The sequence below is a fragment of the Molothrus aeneus genome, chromosome 5 (assembly GCF_037042795.1).
Source record: "Molothrus aeneus isolate 106 chromosome 5, BPBGC_Maene_1.0, whole genome shotgun sequence".
In the NCBI taxonomy this organism is placed as follows: domain Eukaryota; kingdom Metazoa; phylum Chordata; class Aves; order Passeriformes; family Icteridae; genus Molothrus; species Molothrus aeneus.
Genome location: NC_089650.1, coordinates 22,542,016 through 22,558,815, shown reverse-complemented (window position 1 = coordinate 22,558,815; position 16,800 = coordinate 22,542,016). Strand labels below are relative to the sequence as shown.

Below are 16,800 nucleotides of genomic sequence, written 5' to 3'. Positions count from 1 at the left end.
AATATTTAGAGGAGCTCTGAGCCCACAGTTGCACTGTTCCTGTAATCTTGTCTCAGGTGTCCACTACTGTCCATCACAGGGACACGGCACCAAGCTAGATGGACCTCAATGGGACAAAATGTCTAACATTTCTAGATCATAGATCATGTTGAAAATCATCACCAGTATTTGCCTGAACATTATATGTGTTTGTTCACTGCCTGTGAACCCCAGCCACAGGAACACATAATTTTCCTCAGGTAAGAGGGCCCCTTGTTTGTACATTGACACAAAGACATTGCTCAAAGCCTCTCAATGGCTGGAACAAATGAAGGAGATCATTTCATCAGCTCCTGTCTCTCACAGTCAGATAGTGCAGGGCCACGCCAGGATACCCAAAATAGTGATTTATTGGAAAAAGCATTATGACTGTTTATAAATGCTGTGACATGATTAGTACCCCAAACAGAAAGAAAAACTGGCAACCTACGGTCTAGCAAATCAACTACTCCCACTGAGTTCACAAAGTCAGTGATCAGAACAGAAGCTGTAAAACACAATATTATTATTTATTTATTTATCTCAAAACTAGAAAATGCAGACAAAACACAGGCATCTTTGTGTGTACAGAAAAGGCAATTCAGTTTGCATAAGGCTTTGACATTATTTAACAATGTTTACAAAATTCTATCCTGCCTGCCTGGTGCAAAAGGCCAATAGCAGGGCTGCACATGCAGAGCCTACAGATGTTTACTCTCACTCTTGGGTCTGAAGCTCTCACTCTCTGTTCAGAGGGTATGCACTTTATAAAAGAACCCCCCCCATGCTGCTGAGCTCTGCAGCTCTGTTTATACCAGGTTTATAACTGGCATCTGAGATTTCACAAGATAAATTTTGAGAAATTTCATGGTTTTGATTATTGAAGGACATTCACCACAGGTCGCCAGACTGTATCCACAAAAGCTCCAAAACTAACCTGGGAAGGCACAAATTGGACAATAGTGTACTCCTCCATTCCTCACCCACACAGGTTAAAATAATCTGGGACATGAACAGTCCCTTTGGATTCAGGTACAAGCTTAAAAGGATATTTGCTGTTTCAAAAATTCCTTCAGAGGCCTAATTTTTTGTCTTGATTTATCTTTTTATTCTTCCTCCCCTGCACTGCAATCACTAACCACAGCCAATAGCTTTTCCCTGTCATTATTGTTTAGTTTTTTGCTTAATTAAATGCTATCTGCTCTTTTTACCCATCCTGAACTAGCTGCTCTTGCACACAGGTGACTGAAACTCTCATGAAGTCCACAGCAAAGCTCTTATATGGCTCAGCAAGAGAGAAAAGGAAAGCACATCAAAACCTCAGGTTTTCTCCTTTTCCTGCTGAGATTTGTTCTCAGAAAGCAGGAGCACGTGCAACAACTTGAGCAGCCAGAAGCCACAATGCCAGCTGACAAATGTCTCTTTCAGCTCCAGGGGAAAATGGCTTTTGGAAAGCACATGAACTATGGGGCACCTCACCACCAGAGGAGCACACCTCTTTTAGTGCAGGTAATGAATTATCCACACCCAGCAGCAGGGTGAGTGCTCCCACTGTGGGCACTCTGGTGTGTCCCTGGCAGAGCCAACAGCTAAAATGCTGGTTTGATGCCTGACATTTCAACATTGCCACTCTTCCTGAAACATGACCCACACTTGCAATTGTATTTGAAGTTTCCAAAAGGCTACTGATTATTTGACCCAAATCCCTGTTTTCTAGGACAGCCATGTTTTCCTTTTCCTCCTCTAAAGAAAACAGCTGGTCTGAGTAGCCCTTCAAAAATTGACACCTTTTAAGAAAAGTTTTTTAGATTGGCACCCACGGTAGTTTCACCATATTTTCATCATTCCTCAAATGCACACTCAGGTCACAAGTAATAAGCATCTGCTTTCTTCCAGTCTTTCATTTCTCTAATTCAATTAGATAACCACACACATTTCTGCTTTGGCCCTTGCATAGGCTAGTTTTAAAGAAATGTTACACAAAAATAATAGGAAGGTGAGGAAACAATCTTGAGGTCTCCAGGTCACACTGTCCAGCTGCTAGCTGAGATGAAGACAGAGCACACGCCAAAACATCTCTCCTCAAACAAAAGAAAGCTGCAAGCAGAATCTGTATCTTTCTCTGAATGGCATTTCTCATACAGATGACAGAAGCGCTGATCTTCTGCACACTCTGAATTAATGTAAAGAATGTTTATTTTCTCTATGCTGTGTTGGCAGCAATGCCCGTGTGCCTTTAGATTGATTGTGGAATGGCAAAGATAAAAGCAGCATTTTACAGCTGCAGCAAACTGAAGGAGATAAAAAAGTCTCTGTATGCACTTTTGTCATGTTCCCCTGCCCGTCTCAGGTGAGACTAATAGTCTGCCTACACTTGGACGTGACTCCTGTCAGGCACCAGCCAATTAAGTACTTTTGGCTTTCTCAGCACTGAACTCTGGAAGCACAAAGGAGATAAAAACAAGCCACGGAGAGATCAAGAGAGTCTGTGTGGCTGAGGACCTGGTCTGGAATGAAGGAGCAGGACCATCAGGAGGGTCAGCAAGTGTTCTTCTAGAATGACTTTTATGATCCATAAAAGACTAAGGCATAGGCATGGAAAAAGGCAGTGATAGTTTTTTGCCTCTGTTGAATTCTTAGTTTATTTTATAAAGAGGACAGGAACATAGTGTGGGGAGGTTATCAGAGCAAGGCAGCACCACGGGGAGCCAGATGTTCACTCCTTCACAAACCAGACCTCATTGCGGCGTCCGTAAGGCTTCATGGGGGGGTCATAACCATTGCACAGGTAGGAATCCTTGTGGTAGGCAGCATCACTCCCCAGAGCAGCCTTCAGCTTGGCAGCATAGCTCACATAATCTGCCTCTTTGGCATAGCCACCAAACTGCCTGCAAAGAAACCAGAGAGCTGTTGAGCAGTCCTGGAAAAGCAGAGAAGGAAGAGAGAGACAGCAATAAATAGCCACAGTATATTTAGACACGCATTTTGATCCAACATGCCCTGCCAACATGCACTCACTCTTGTGTGCACTGTTCATTGTGAAGCAGCACACTTCATCTGGGACAGATGAAGTCGCATGTGTGACACAGCCAAGGGTGACAAGCAACTTGACAAGTGCATGAGATAAAATCTACCTGGGTCCACCAAGCACAATAACAAAAGTCCCTGGGCAGTTATCCATTGGGAGGCCCCGAAGGAATCCCCCCCAAACAGCCCCATGTATGTCAGCCAGCAGAATGGCCCTGCCCTGTGAATCAGCACCATATCAGAGAAACAACTTTCTAAAATACAAGGTTATCTCCAAGACAGCTCAGCCTACAATCCCCACCAATGCTGTCAACAACCATGCTCACTGTGGTGTGAAGAACCATCTGCTGGAAAGATCATGAAGGAAAGCCAAACTCGAGCTAGCCCAAGGAAAAGGAGAGGTAGGAACACACAATTGGCAATTACAGAACACAATGCCATTTAAAAGGGGTGGACTGAAATGGGTCCGGTTTATGTTGACCTCCCACCAACAGGAACTGTTTCCAAGGCAGCCCACACCTCATCACCCTCCCTCAGGGCTGAAATTTGAGACAAAACAGGCTGATATTGCAGAAGTGGCCCACACCCAGAGCAAAGGCCAAGCAGCAGTTGGAGGCAAGAAAGAAGTCAGTTAGAGTCAGCCAAAATAGTTCAAGAAAGTAGGCAGGGAACCTCCAAAGGGTAAAGACAAGGTGAAAGGCTTATTGCTATTGTGATGCTAGTTTGAGTCCAGGCTGTCAGTCAACACCCCAAAACATTCAAAGGTGACTTGAAGCAATGCAGCAGCTGCTTGTTTCCATGGTGGAGTCTGGTATGAGTCCATCTGAATGAGGTTTCAGTGGACAGTTTGTGAACTGCACCAAAGAACATGCATAATGACTTTCCCAGAAAGTGGGAAAAACAATAGATTCATGCAATAGAAATGGGACAGTATCTTTCAGGGCTAGCCTCCATGCTTGTTTACCCAATGGAAAAAAAAATCCATATTTCACATCAGTGCAGCATGACCAGGGGTAAGAAGGGACATTTTTTTGAAGACACCTGTCTTTAGTCTAGACATACTCCTCCATCTCCTTTTGCCACATGCACCCTTGTACAGCAAGTCACCTGGTAAAACAAACACTGCTCATCAGAGCACCCTAAAGACCTCATCACTTGAGACTGGAGATCCCAGGATGCATTCCTTACGTGGAATAAATGGTCATTCCCTGTCTTTCTTCAATCTTAATGCTTTCATCAGTAGGACATGGAGGACTGTCTTGAAACTGGCTCGGGATCCTCAGAGAGACTTTCACCTTCTGCTGAAAGGAGCCATCTTCAGCAGGAAAAGCAGTGATGGAGACAGGAGCAGTCATGCCCATTCCAACCCCTGAAACAGACACACCAACATTACTAAAGAAGTCTATGCTCTCAGGAACTCACAAAATTAACAGGGAATTCACAAAAGCTAATTTTAGTTTTGGAAAATTCCTCATATGAACAAACTCCTTGTCAGGAGAGGGCTCCTCTGAGGAAGCAGGACAGCCATCATCAGGCTTCTGCTTGGGCCAAGCTCCCTGTCCACACCAGAAGCTTGGGAAAAAAGGGTTCCAACTGACCTCTGGAATGCTTTTTATTAATGGTGCTGCGTTTGTGGCTCTATTAGACACTCTATTCTTCTGACAAATCAGTTGAAAGACGGCAGGATCTGTAGCTCCAGAGCAGGCTAGTGGCCTGTATAAACCTATATCAGCATTTAAATTAATACTATCTGCACTTAGTCATGAGTCTACAGCCAATACGGGGTGACAGAAGCCTTCTCTTAAAACCTCCCAAATGCTTCCAGACATCCTACAAGTCCCAGTGCCCCAAACCTCAGTGCTGTTATGGCTTTCAGCAGGACTGTCCATGCTTTCCACACTCCAGGAACAGCAAGGTTTTTTCCTACTCATTACCACCAAGAAGTACCACATGGCACTGAAGACCAGTTTTCTTCACTCTTCTTGCAGCAGTAGGGAACCTCTAAACCTCATGACCAGGCAGCCATAAAAACAGCAGAGCTCAAGCCATCTTTCTCATTTATTTTCCTTTGATGTCATACCTGTGTTTGTTTCACATGTTATAGAAGGCACCCCTTCTACTACCGCAACAGCAATCATCACTTTCCGAAAATGTTACTGCAAATACCATTTCCCACTGCATCCACCTCCTACTCTATAGAGACTACATTAATCCCTCTACTAGATGCTGGAGAAAGGTATTTGAGAACATGTATATGCCTCAGAGCTACTCTGTAGTCTTCTCCTGCTATGAACGGTTAAAACGTGCACATTTTAGTAAGGTGAGAATTAGAAGCAATCACCTGGAAGCACTGCCATAAAACATTAAAATATACCATTAAAAAGGAAGCTCATTGTTCATTACCCTTTCACGAATAAAAATAGCCAGATAAAATATCAAGGTCGTAACTGTTATTTCACTGCCCACAAGGGCACATCATAGAACTGAAGTGTCCCAGATATCCTGGATTTCATCAGCTACTGCTCACCCAGGGAGCTGTGATGGATACCTGTCTGCCTGTCCTCATGTTATCCCAGCTGCAAGGTAACTCATTCCTGTTTAAACAAATAATTTTTGAGATTTCATCCTGAAACAGAGACGGGTTATAAGCGGATTCATAGAATGAGCTGGCTGGGCATGACTTAGCCTGTTGCAAATTTAGTTTTATCAGTGAGGGGCCATCCCCATCAAAGACTCCCCGTGCCAGGATCCACAAGCCAGGCGGGCCTGCAGTGCCATTGCCTCCATCCATCCCGCTTTCACCAAGCCTCAACCACCAACACCCGCCAAGCCCTGCGGGGCAGGCAGCATCCTCACCCTTGTCGTTGCTCCCTCCGACGTACTTGAGGAGCTTCACTGCCCCTTCCTTCGAGGCTTCGTCGAACGGCTTCCCCACCAGCTCCACCGCCGCGAACTTCCCGCCCTCGTACGTCCTCTCCTCGTAGCTGACCTGATCCTGGGGAAGGAGATGGGGATGGAGGCGCTGCCAGGAGGAACGCGCTGCCCGGGGCCGATCCCCGCTTTCCCTCGCAGCGCCTTAGCGCAGACCCGCCCGGCACAGACCTTCTCGCCCTTGCTCAGCAGGCGGTGGGGCCATGCCTCCACCGTGCTCAGCAGCGAGTTCTTCACCATGCCCAGCATGATGTCGCGGCTCGGCTCTGCCCCGCTGGGCTCGGCTCTGCCCCGCTCGGCTCGGCTCTGCCCCGCTGGGCTCGGCTCTGCCCCGCTGGGCTCGGCCCTGCCCCTGCCGGCTCGGCTCGGCCCCGCTCGGAGGAGGTGGGAGGGCCGGAGCCGCCCCGCCCGCAGCGCGGCCATCGCCCCTGGGGCGCGCCCGGGGCCGCGGGACCGGGGCCGTGCGGGGGCACCGGGAGCGGCCGTCCCGGAGGGCGAAGTGTGGAGGGCACCGAGAAGTGTGAGGAGTCATGAAGTGCGGGAACAGATGGTATTCATCTCTGGGAGACAGGAAATGTGAGAGGGGATATGAAAGGAATGAGGTACAGGAAAAGGGAAGTCCTGGCAAAGTGTGTTATGCCTAGCGTGGAAGGAAGGGCACCATGGTCCTGGAGTTGCAAAATCATAACCTCTTGTTTTTTCGGTCTTTTGTGGTTTTTTAAAAATAAACAGAAATAAGGGGAACATAGTTGTTTTTTAAGGAGTAGGTCTGGTTGCTGGATATTGTAAGCTTTAGGTGAAGGGTAGATTTTAGAAATTCCTAATGATACTTGATCTCCCTCCACTGACCACCCAACTGGTCAGCCTCTGTTTAAACGTTCTGTCCAGATCCTTTCCCAGAAATACATGTAAATGAACATTGCAGAGAGCTTATATGGCTTCTGTAGCTGGATACATTTATATGCACAGAAGACTTAGACACCTTGTGACAAGTGGTTTTTTGTTGTATAAGCCAAGTCTAAGGCCAAGTGCCAGCTAGAGAAAGTGCCTTACCCAGGATCTTTTAAGAAGAGGTTAGCAGAAGCAGAAATCAAATACCAGTCCCTGGGAATCAGTCCCATGGGTCAGGCCAGCTTCCCCAGGCAGATGGGACAGAGGCATCTCAAGTTGCTCAGCTGGACTGCTGCCTCCTCATATAGAAAGTGAACAGTGCAGAAGTAGGCTGGTGCATAAGCTTCCTACACTCTTAAAGAGCAAAGAATAAAATTATAAGATAAATAAGACACTAAAACTTTTCAGTCTAGAGAAAGGGTTGTGCAGAAAGAAGCTGGCTGTTATCTCATCAAACAGGCTGTGTTCAGGTCAGGGAGCTGGGCTGGAGCCCGGCATGGGCTTTCACAGAGTGAATGACGGGGCTGCTGTCACTGGTGACAAGGTCACAGATTAGTAATTTATTAACCATTTATATTACTTTGTTTATTCACCATTATGCAAGAAATTGGAGAATTGTAATACACATTGCATGCTGCAGCTTATTTGTTCTCTTTTAAAGTAGATGGTGACTTTTTCCATTGTGCTGAGGAGGTTTTGCCAAGACTACAAACTTGCACATATCAGCATAGGAATACGTGGACTGGGTTAGACTGGGGGTCCACCTTGCTCTGTCCTCTGTCTCTGGCAGAAGCTGGTGGTGGACATTTAGGTGTAAAGTAAAACTATGCAATGATCTGGTCTGGCCTCCCACCACCAGCCATCTGTAACTTCAGGGACTTAGGGAAGTCTTATCTTTGTGTTTCAAGTAGTCCTCAATTTATACAGCTTCAGGTTGCCTGATAAAATGCTTGTGTCTAAAATACAACCCTGAAAGCTAACATTTATGTTGTACTCTTCCTCCAGACAGGCCAAAATAACCAGCAGTCCCTACAGCCCCAAGCAAAGCATCCCTTGGAGGGATCAGCAGTCTGTGCAAGGATGCAGCTGTTGCTACAGGACAGCCTTGAAACTCTGAATGCAGAATAACAAGAAGTTAGGGGCCTTTCTCTCCTGTTATTCCTTGTAATTTATGTAAATATATTCTGGGATCAAAATGCTCTACATTTCCTGAGAAATTATGATGACAACTTCAACAAAGGCACAACTGTATCCTTTTATCAGCCTTTTCAGAGTCTTGATTTTTCTCTTCTCTAGCTAAGCAGCGTTTCAAGTTCCCAAGCAGAAGCCAAAGAGGGCCAAGTTTGAGTTTTGTTATTTTCTGAAACTCAGAGAACTTACATCCAGGAATTATTTACCAGATTGTCTCATACCTCCCCCACTCAACTAACTCCCAGGCTGCAGCTAAAATTCTTACTGTGTTAATTCTTCTGGTCCATTCTGAAAGATTTCATATGAAACTAGTTTTTACCCCTTTCCTTTTGGAGGTTATTGTATTGTCACTGAATTTCTTTCCATAAACTCAGGCTTTGGGAATCCTTAAATTGCTAGTCTGCATCCTCACTGTGACTGGAGAGTGTTTTCAAAACAACTGACATGCCAGACACCCCCACAATCATTTAGACATAATCCATTCTTTATTTGTGTTCTCATAAATTGCTTCATCCAGACCTTAAAGACAACCTGTTTCTTTTCCTCTCTGACTCTCTTTCTTATGTTTCAACACATTTCTTGCACACAGTTGACTGCAGTGCTGAATGGAAATCTCTGTATTGGATTTATCTTTAGAGACCTGAAGGGCAAGGCCAGTCTGTCCTCCATTCAGTGCATAATTTGATTCATGCACTCTTTTTTTAATCACCAGCTTTATTGTCAGGAAGACACAGGCAAAGACAAGCTGAAGGCAGGGTATTCTGGGTAATCCCTGAGGGACCAAAGTCTTTGTAGAGTATGGTTGTTAATTTTCTACAGATATTAATTGTGCTAAAGGATGGTGGGAAATGTCTGGAGGTCAATGCTGGCATGTGGAGAAAATACTCTGTGAACTAGACACCAATTGAATTATTAACTGTGATTTTGGGGGCTGAAGAGTCTCTTAAGCTATTTTGGAAAATCCTTCCAGACACCTATCTTTGCCATTAGGTATCTAAATAGTTTTGAAAAACAATTTTAAAATCCCCTGGTTTCCATGGGTCTTGGCAAAAATCAGTTCAGTGTGTTTCAGAGTGCTGGAAATTCTGAACATATCTACTGAGTAACACCATTCTGAGTGCACAGTTCCAGGTAGCTAGAAAAAGACTCTTTGCAGAAGGTTCATATTTGGTCCCTAGCAACTGATATATCTTCAGTGTTGAGTCGTGGTGTACAGACCAAGGTTATCCAGCCCTACTCACCTTCTGAACATATGAACATGGACAATAGGTTAAGGCAATATTTTGAAACATAACTTCCTCTCCCTGCCCAGCTGGAAGTGCCAAGCACTAATCCATCTTTCTGCATTCATCAGTTGTCCAGCACTTTCAAAGTTCAAATTCCCCAGCTGTTTCAGATAGAGTGCTTTAAAAATAGGGCAGAGAGAGAAATTCACCTGATCTTTATAGAAAGACCTTCCTCTGGTAAGCAGAAAGAATGCCTGTATAGAATAAAGGTATTCATGCTCAAGTAGACTGAGCTTGTCAACTTTTTTTTGCTTGGGACACAAAACAGCCATCATTAAAGAACAGGGTCAGGTTTTGCCTACTGACCTAAAGCAGCAACAAAATGCAGAAGTTCTGGTCTCCTTAGCAAAGCTGACTTGTGTGTGTGCTTTACTTTCTTTCTCTCCAGCAATGTCCCATTGAGAAAGGCTTAAGCAGATGAAAAAAAAAAATATTTCCCTTTTTTTCTGGTAGAGAATTAAGTGCTCTGAGGTCTGCTCTGAGGTCTCCTGCGAGCATATAACCTTCTCCTGTGTGTTGGGAGTCTCCTCAGCTGAGTATTTCCACGCCTCTGGCTCTGCAGAGCATTCAGTCGAAGGGGAAGGACAGTTTTGCTGATGACATTGAGACGTTCGTTCAGTTCTTCCAGCCTTTTCCTTATCGACTGGACTTCCCTCACAAGGTTGTCCACAGCTGCAGAGACGGGGCGGAGACTGCAACAGGAGTAATACAGAAGAATAACTCGGTTTAGGGAGTATTTCTGAGCATGCAAAGTAATTTACCATGACCTTTGTTTCTTGCTGGGTAAGGGCCCTTGACGATGGAAGAGTTGCAATCATTAAAAATGTTTCAAAGCTACTCTGCTCTTCAGTGATGGGAGTTCATCTGAGGGCCCCCATCTGAACCCTGGAAAGCACAAGCTTCAGGACCAGCATGAGCAACATGGTCTTTCCACCACTTTATTTTAATTAGTAATAATTAACTAGGAGTACACCTGGAGGCTAGGCCAGTGGTTCCCATGGAGTACTGTTAGTCCTCAACATTTCTAATGGACCAGTCTGTGTCCTTGCCAGAAAACACATAATTCAAAGCCCAGTACAGGATATAGGGCAGGATACCCTCATCACATATTCCTGGACTAAAGTTAGAACTTTCCAAATACAGGACTTAATATCATCCCTGATAATCTGAGGCACCAATGAATTTCAGTACTCTCAGTGGGAAAGTTGTGATGAATTCTATGCTAGCAACAGCCACCATGCAGCCAGGGAGAAATCCACTTGATGCCCAAGGCCAATGTACAATCTATGATGTATCCTCCCAAAACCCTGATTTGTACAGATACCGTGTGACCACCTGCCCAATGCCTTTTTTCCTTCTAATCTTTCCTCTTCAACTGGTTCAATGTGTAACATTTGCAAACTTTTTTTTCTTGTTTTCTAAAGAGAACAATTAGTTATGGAAGACAACCACTTTACTTGCTTTAGGAACAATTCTGATTTAAATTATATTAGTTTTCTAGTAATTCCCAATATTCCTTTTTCCTCTCTTTCTTTCCCAGCCTTTCCTACTCTCTTTCTGGAAATATGAGATTGAATTAAATTTTATGAGTTTGTTCAACAGTTAATATCTCCAGCAATGCAAAGGGGGAATAGGATGACATGAACTAGTGAATAGCTTTCTCAGATCAAGGTGTTAGAGACTGAAATAAACATCACAGACCAAATCAGCTTCTTTTCTCTGATCTGTGGCCAAGCCCATGTGTGGATTTGTAGACCAATTCATTTTTTCCAGCCTGCTCTCACAAGTGTGAGCTGCCAAGGGCAATTTCTTTAGGAAGATTCTTGTAATACAGTGATGGCAGTTGAGAGTGTTTCACGATAAATAGTTAGCAGAGTATTCAGTTTACTAATCAGAGGTACTGAGATAATGTTTTATTTCCCCCCAATTGAGAAATATGAAAATTCATCTTTTAGAAGATGAATCCTGCTCAGGGAAGGACACCCAGGAGAGGACTGAATCCTACCTCCAGATGAGAAGAATTACCTGGAGAACTCAGGCAGGAGAGCATTTGGGTTGTTCAGCAGGGTATGCTTCATTTGCCAGAAGATGTCATTTCCCCATTTCTCGAGGGTTTGAGTAATGCTGTGAACACCTTCGATGTTGACCTTGTCAGCTAGGTTAGCAGGATGTCCATGGAAGAGAGGAAAAGAAATGTGTCAGCACAAGGAAATACAAGCCAGTGCTCTGAGTTTGATTCCGTTCCCCATCACAACTCAGTTGTGATGAAATGCCAAATATTAAACACATGGAGGATCTAAATTAAAAAGGAGCTAACTCTCACAGTGTAATTCTCTGCCTCCAGGTGCCTAGAGTTTCTGCTGTCACTGGATTCCCCAGCTGATTATTTCTAAAAGCATTTTTTCTCCAGAAGTCTCCATCAGCTACCCAGGAATCAAGAAAGAGCAGTCATGAATGAGCATTGTCTATCCCACTCCAAGGACAAAATAAGTGAATCTGCATCTCTGAGTTACTGAACACCTCCCATGCTGAACCACCACTGTGACCTCCTACCGCCTTCTCTGTAGTTCCATTTCTGATGCTGGTCCAGAAAGTCCTCCTGAGATTTACTGCAGGGCAAAAGGATGAAGAGGAGGAAAAGAGGAGGAGTCACCATGATGGTCGTTGTAGGATCTTGACTTCCCCCTGTCTCTGTGGAGACAAAATGTCTTGCTAAGTGCTTTATTTCTTTTTTCTTCTCTTTCTCCACTTCCCATCTGTCATCACAACACCAAATTTCTCTTTGGTGATGTTTTTATTTAAAATGTTGTTCAAGTTGCTCAGAATAGGTTTTACAGAAGCAGAGGGACTTTTCTTTTTCTCAGGTATGAACTTTACTTCCTTTTCAAGCAACAGAGTAGTACTGAGATACTTCATCAACCAGCAGCAGCTGGGGAAGTAGCTTTGCTTCCTAGGTAGCTGTGTTGGGATAGCAACACAGTTATGGTTACAATTGTTCTAGCAGTGTCAGAAGGAGGTACTACAGAGTGGGAAAATCACTGCATCCCTACTCTGTATTTTGGAGAAACAAGGTAAACAACCATTGAACAAATTATCAAGTGTCCCATGGTGGCCAGAATAAAAAAAAAAAAGTTCTTTTTGATCACTAACCAGTGGCAATATCTTAGATGCTGCCCATTGATGGAGCCTCAAAGGTAACTCCAAACCCCATGTACAATCTCCACCTTGCCCTGGTGTCACGGGGTCAGTTCCTCCTGAGCAAAGCTGCAGAGTTGACAGGACATGTATATGAACTGATGTGAACACTTACCCAACTCCTTGTTTTCTTTCAAGTTTACCATCATTCCCAAGCCAGCCCTAACCTACAAGCCCTCCTGGGCAAGTACCATCTCTAAAACTAAGAGGATAGATAGTCTCTCTACAGCTTACTCATGCTGATTTGTTATTCTTTCCTAATAAATTAGTCCCTCAGTGTTGAATCTGGTACTTTAATTAAAAAAAAAAGTCATGAACAGCTGTTCTGCTAGAAATTGGCTGAAAATATCCATTATGCACATATTGCACATAGCAAACAGAAAAAATGCATTGCCAAGTTCATGGGGTTTAGTGATGATTTTGGTCATCTGTAGTCACAGTGATGGAAGGGCTCATGTGAGAAGCAGGCACATCCAGAAAATCTGAATTATTCTTCTGTTCAGGTACATGCATCAAAAGCTTAAGATCTCACTGCAAAATATGAGGACATTAAATTTTTTTTAAATATAATATAACCATCTGGGAAGAATTCAGTCACCTCAAAACCTACCAGAAGCTGTAGCAGATAAAGCAGTAAATAAATAATTGCTTTCACTTTATGCCTTTCTTACATTTGATCACTAGTGCATTTTAATTGCAACTGCATTTATTTTTCCACTATTTAAAGTATCATTATGAATATAACCATACTAATGGAAAATGTCATGATACTTTAAAAACATTACTTTCCATCTGTCAGGATGTAATTTGTATTTAGTATTCTTCATCTAATTGCAGTATTCATTTAAAGGAAAAATAAATTACCTTCTTCCTATCTCACACATGCATACACCTTTTCTTCCTGCTAACTCAGAGCTGCCAAAATAAAGATCTTTAAGAAGGTCTGACAATATCACCAAGGCTCATAATGAAAAGGTCTTCATGGACCTTCTTGAAACTATTTGCATTGACACCATACCTCCTCCACCTCTCAGCTTTTCCAGATAAATGTGCCAGCCTTTACAGCTTTTTTTTTTCTCTCTTTCTTTGAATGACTATGCCCTGCAAATGCCTTTTTAATCTTCCCTGATGGGAAAGGACTTACCAGACACCTATGTGTCTAATTGCAAATGATTTGAAAACGCTGCCAACATCAAGGAAACAGTGTGGCTTCCAAGCTAATTGGAAAACTTCCTGTAGAGATTGTCCATTCCTTATCCTTTCCAACTCCCACTTGTTTCAATGCCCCACAGCTGGGATACTTTGATCTTTCTCTATTTGTTAAAAGTAGGGTGGTAATAAATTCCACCTACATCTTATACAGAAAATCCACGGTACTTGAGCTCCAACTTTTTAAAACATCAGGTGTCCAAATGAATCCCAATAACCACATGTTCTATTTGCAGGGCCCCTCACAGACCAGTTTCTTTGTAGCTTTGCTCCCTGCATTCCTGAGGGTCTACTGTAATTTATTATCACAGTAAACATCAGGTTATAATCATCTTTGAAGCAGATTCTCATACCTCAGGCACACAGAAAATGAGCAATCTTCCCTCTCTTAGGTGGAATTGTAGACAGCAAATGGATATTCACTAACAAAGTTCCTAGCTGAAAAAGTCTGTGGGGTCATCTGTAACAGGAACCAGATCCCCAGCAGATTCAAATGTCTTCTGCTCTTTTGCAGAGTTGCACTGGAAAGTACTATCAGGGTAGAGCACAGATGGACAAGCAGGACAACTCTCTCACATCCTTGGATGGAAACTCTTTCCTAAATGCAGAGAATAACAATATCAACATATTACCTTTGTCATTGTTACTATTAATTACAATAATATGAAGTGCTGTCAGAAAATTACATCACATTCTGCCCTTGGAGGAGAGTAGGCTCAGTGATTCACTGGACAGTCCCTTCATCTGCAGGCAGTGAAGACCAACATATTTGTCTCATTATCACACAATATTTTTTTCATCATTTAACCTTTTGATTCCTCACTTCAGCATGATTAAAGAGCTCAGCTAGCTTGATACCCTGAGCACAGCCCTGCTGTGATCAGCAGTTGTGCCATCCGAGCCAGAATCCCTCCCCCAAAGCAAAAGACTACTGCCAGTATTTGAACTCCCATCACTGTCCCTCTCCCATTAACCCCTTTGGTTTCTTGTTGCTCCATTTCTAGTGCTCATCCCCCCTCACAATGCAGTGGGTAATCCCAACAGAGCCCTGAGATTTCCTTGGTATCTGCCTCAGCTGGGGTTGAGCGTGATGGCTGAAGTGCACCACTGCCTGTGGGTTGTGCTGCCTGCCAGCATACAGGGGATTTGCCCAGGTTACCTGCTTCTAGTACCAAACACAGCTTCATTTCAGAGAGCCCTGTCTCCCCTGAAGCCTGAGGAGAACACACACATCCTATTGCAGATGTGCAAGTTGTTGCTTTACGATGCAGACCTTGCCTCTTGTACATCAAGAGGGCTTGAAACCTTCCCCTGTGCCTCTGACTGCTCCAAGCACAAGCCCTCTCTGAGTGCATCAGCATCCCTGTGTGTTAGCTCAAGCCCATGCTTGTTTTGGGAAGAGGATGTTGTTGATTACAGTTATCAATCCCTGCAGTGATAACTAAAATTAAGGATTTTTTTTCTGTGTTTGAACATTGAAATGCAAGTGAATTACATTAATGCTTTTCATTTGAGGCCTGTTCTCCTCTCATAACTTTTTCAAGTTCCTGTTGAGCTACTGTCAGACTGAAGCTGAAGAGCGATTCTGGATTTTGGGTCATTTGCAGGGAAATAAAATATAGTTCTAAGTGAATCAGGGAGTTTGATCTCAGGTGAATCATAAATACATAAAATGTAGCTCTCACTCCAATGATAATAGGTATTTAAACATCAAAGTATGTTTTAGATTCTCTATTTTGTAAAGGATCTCAATAGATAATAAAGCTAGTTTTGCATACTGTTGGAATTCCTCTCTGTATTTTTTTCTTCTATCTCTTTTATTTCCATTGCAATATTTTAAGGTTATATTACTTACACACACCCAACTGAAAGGTTCTGTTTTATGGATTAGGTTCAAAAAGGTTTCAGTTATATAAACCAAACAGTTTCTTATTAAAAAAAAAACAAACATATTGTAGCTGCATACAATTTCTAATGCCAGTTCTGTGAGACTCCCAGCCTGGGATCTTGAAAGGTCTCTAAGCTTTTAGAGGAGAAAGCTGCCAAGCCTGTGAGTCCAGAACAATCAAAGTATTTGCAAGAGCTCTACTTGCAAAGCGGGTGGCATTTGTTAGCTCTCCAAGCAACAACAACCAAAAAAAAAAAGCAACATTAGCATATGCTTGTAGAATTATGTAATGGTGGAAAGATCATGAAAAAGGCCAAAAATAATTTTAAAAATTGGATCCTACAATATTAAGTCAGCCACAGTGGTACAGCTAGAGTATCACCTGTTTCAGAAGTCTTTGTTATAAATCCATTGTGATGGAATATTCTTCAATTTACGTATGTGGGTACAATCCTATATGTTGGTGCACACACACACTTGGTTTGAGGTTGGAATAACAACATGTAGGAATAACAATATCCTCCTGAGTTTTTCAAGTTTGGTTACAAATTTGAGTTAAATAGTGCTTTTTCATATAACTGAGGGTTATAGTGCTCATTTTCTTCCTGGATGTTGTGTGAAAGTGAAGGGCATCTGAAACCCTGAAATAGCCTGACCACCCTGTCAAACAAGGAGATCTGATTGAGAGCCCTGATGAGAGACAGCTAAGGTGATGCTGTTGCCAGCAGGCAGCCATAGTGGGGATAAAGAAGAAAAGAAAACAAAAAGCCATCCAGGTGCAAAGCAAACATCTGCTGCAATACATCTGTAAAGTACAGTTGGTTTTGAGGAGGTAATATTCACCTTCTGCCTCTTCTCCAGGAGTGCCTGCTTTTTCAGGATATGTCTTATCTTCAACTCTCTCTCATTTAGTACTTGGTCCTTCCTCTTAGGAAGTTTCCTCTCTCTCCTTAGATAGGCACTCACAGACCTTGCACTCTCCATGTCTGTCTGTCTGACAGTCTGCCTAAGGATTTGCTTTCTCTTTCTTTCTCCCTATTTCTCTCACTCTGCACACCCTTGTTCTCTCTAGGAACTGTAGGTAGCACTCCAACCTCCACATCCATGCCAGTCTGCACATATTCCTTCCTCTCCTGGCTCTTCCCACAGGTGCCTTTATAGTCC

At 43.3% G+C, this 16,800-nt stretch overlaps 1 protein-coding gene across 1 annotated transcript; it reads right to left on the bottom strand.

The window, feature by feature from the left end:
* Positions 1–527: 527 nt before the first annotated feature.
* HEBP1 (heme binding protein 1) lies at positions 528–6,307 on the bottom strand. The gene is made up of 4 exons (XM_066550038.1): positions 6,148–6,307; positions 5,902–6,040; positions 4,234–4,414; positions 528–2,906 (listed from the first exon to the last, which is right to left on the bottom strand). The coding sequence occupies exons 1-4, from the start codon at positions 6,223–6,225 to the stop codon at positions 2,735–2,737; spliced, it is 570 nt and encodes a 189-aa protein (XP_066406135.1). The 5' UTR covers positions 6,226–6,307; the 3' UTR covers positions 528–2,734.
* Positions 6,308–16,800: the final 10,493 nt, after the last annotated feature.

Coding starts and splice junctions, on each gene's coding strand:
- HEBP1 (XM_066550038.1), bottom strand. CDS start 6,225: ATGCTGGGCATGGTGAAGAACTCGCTGCTGAGCACGGTGGAGGCATGG. Junction 6,041..6,147: donor TGCTGAGCAAGGGCGAGAAG/GTCTGTGCCGGG, acceptor CTCCTTCCCCAG/GATCAGGTCAGCTACGAGGA. Junction 4,415..5,901: donor CGGAGGGAGCAACGACAAGG/GTGAGGATGCTG, acceptor TGTCTGTTTCAG/GGGTTGGAATGGGCATGACT.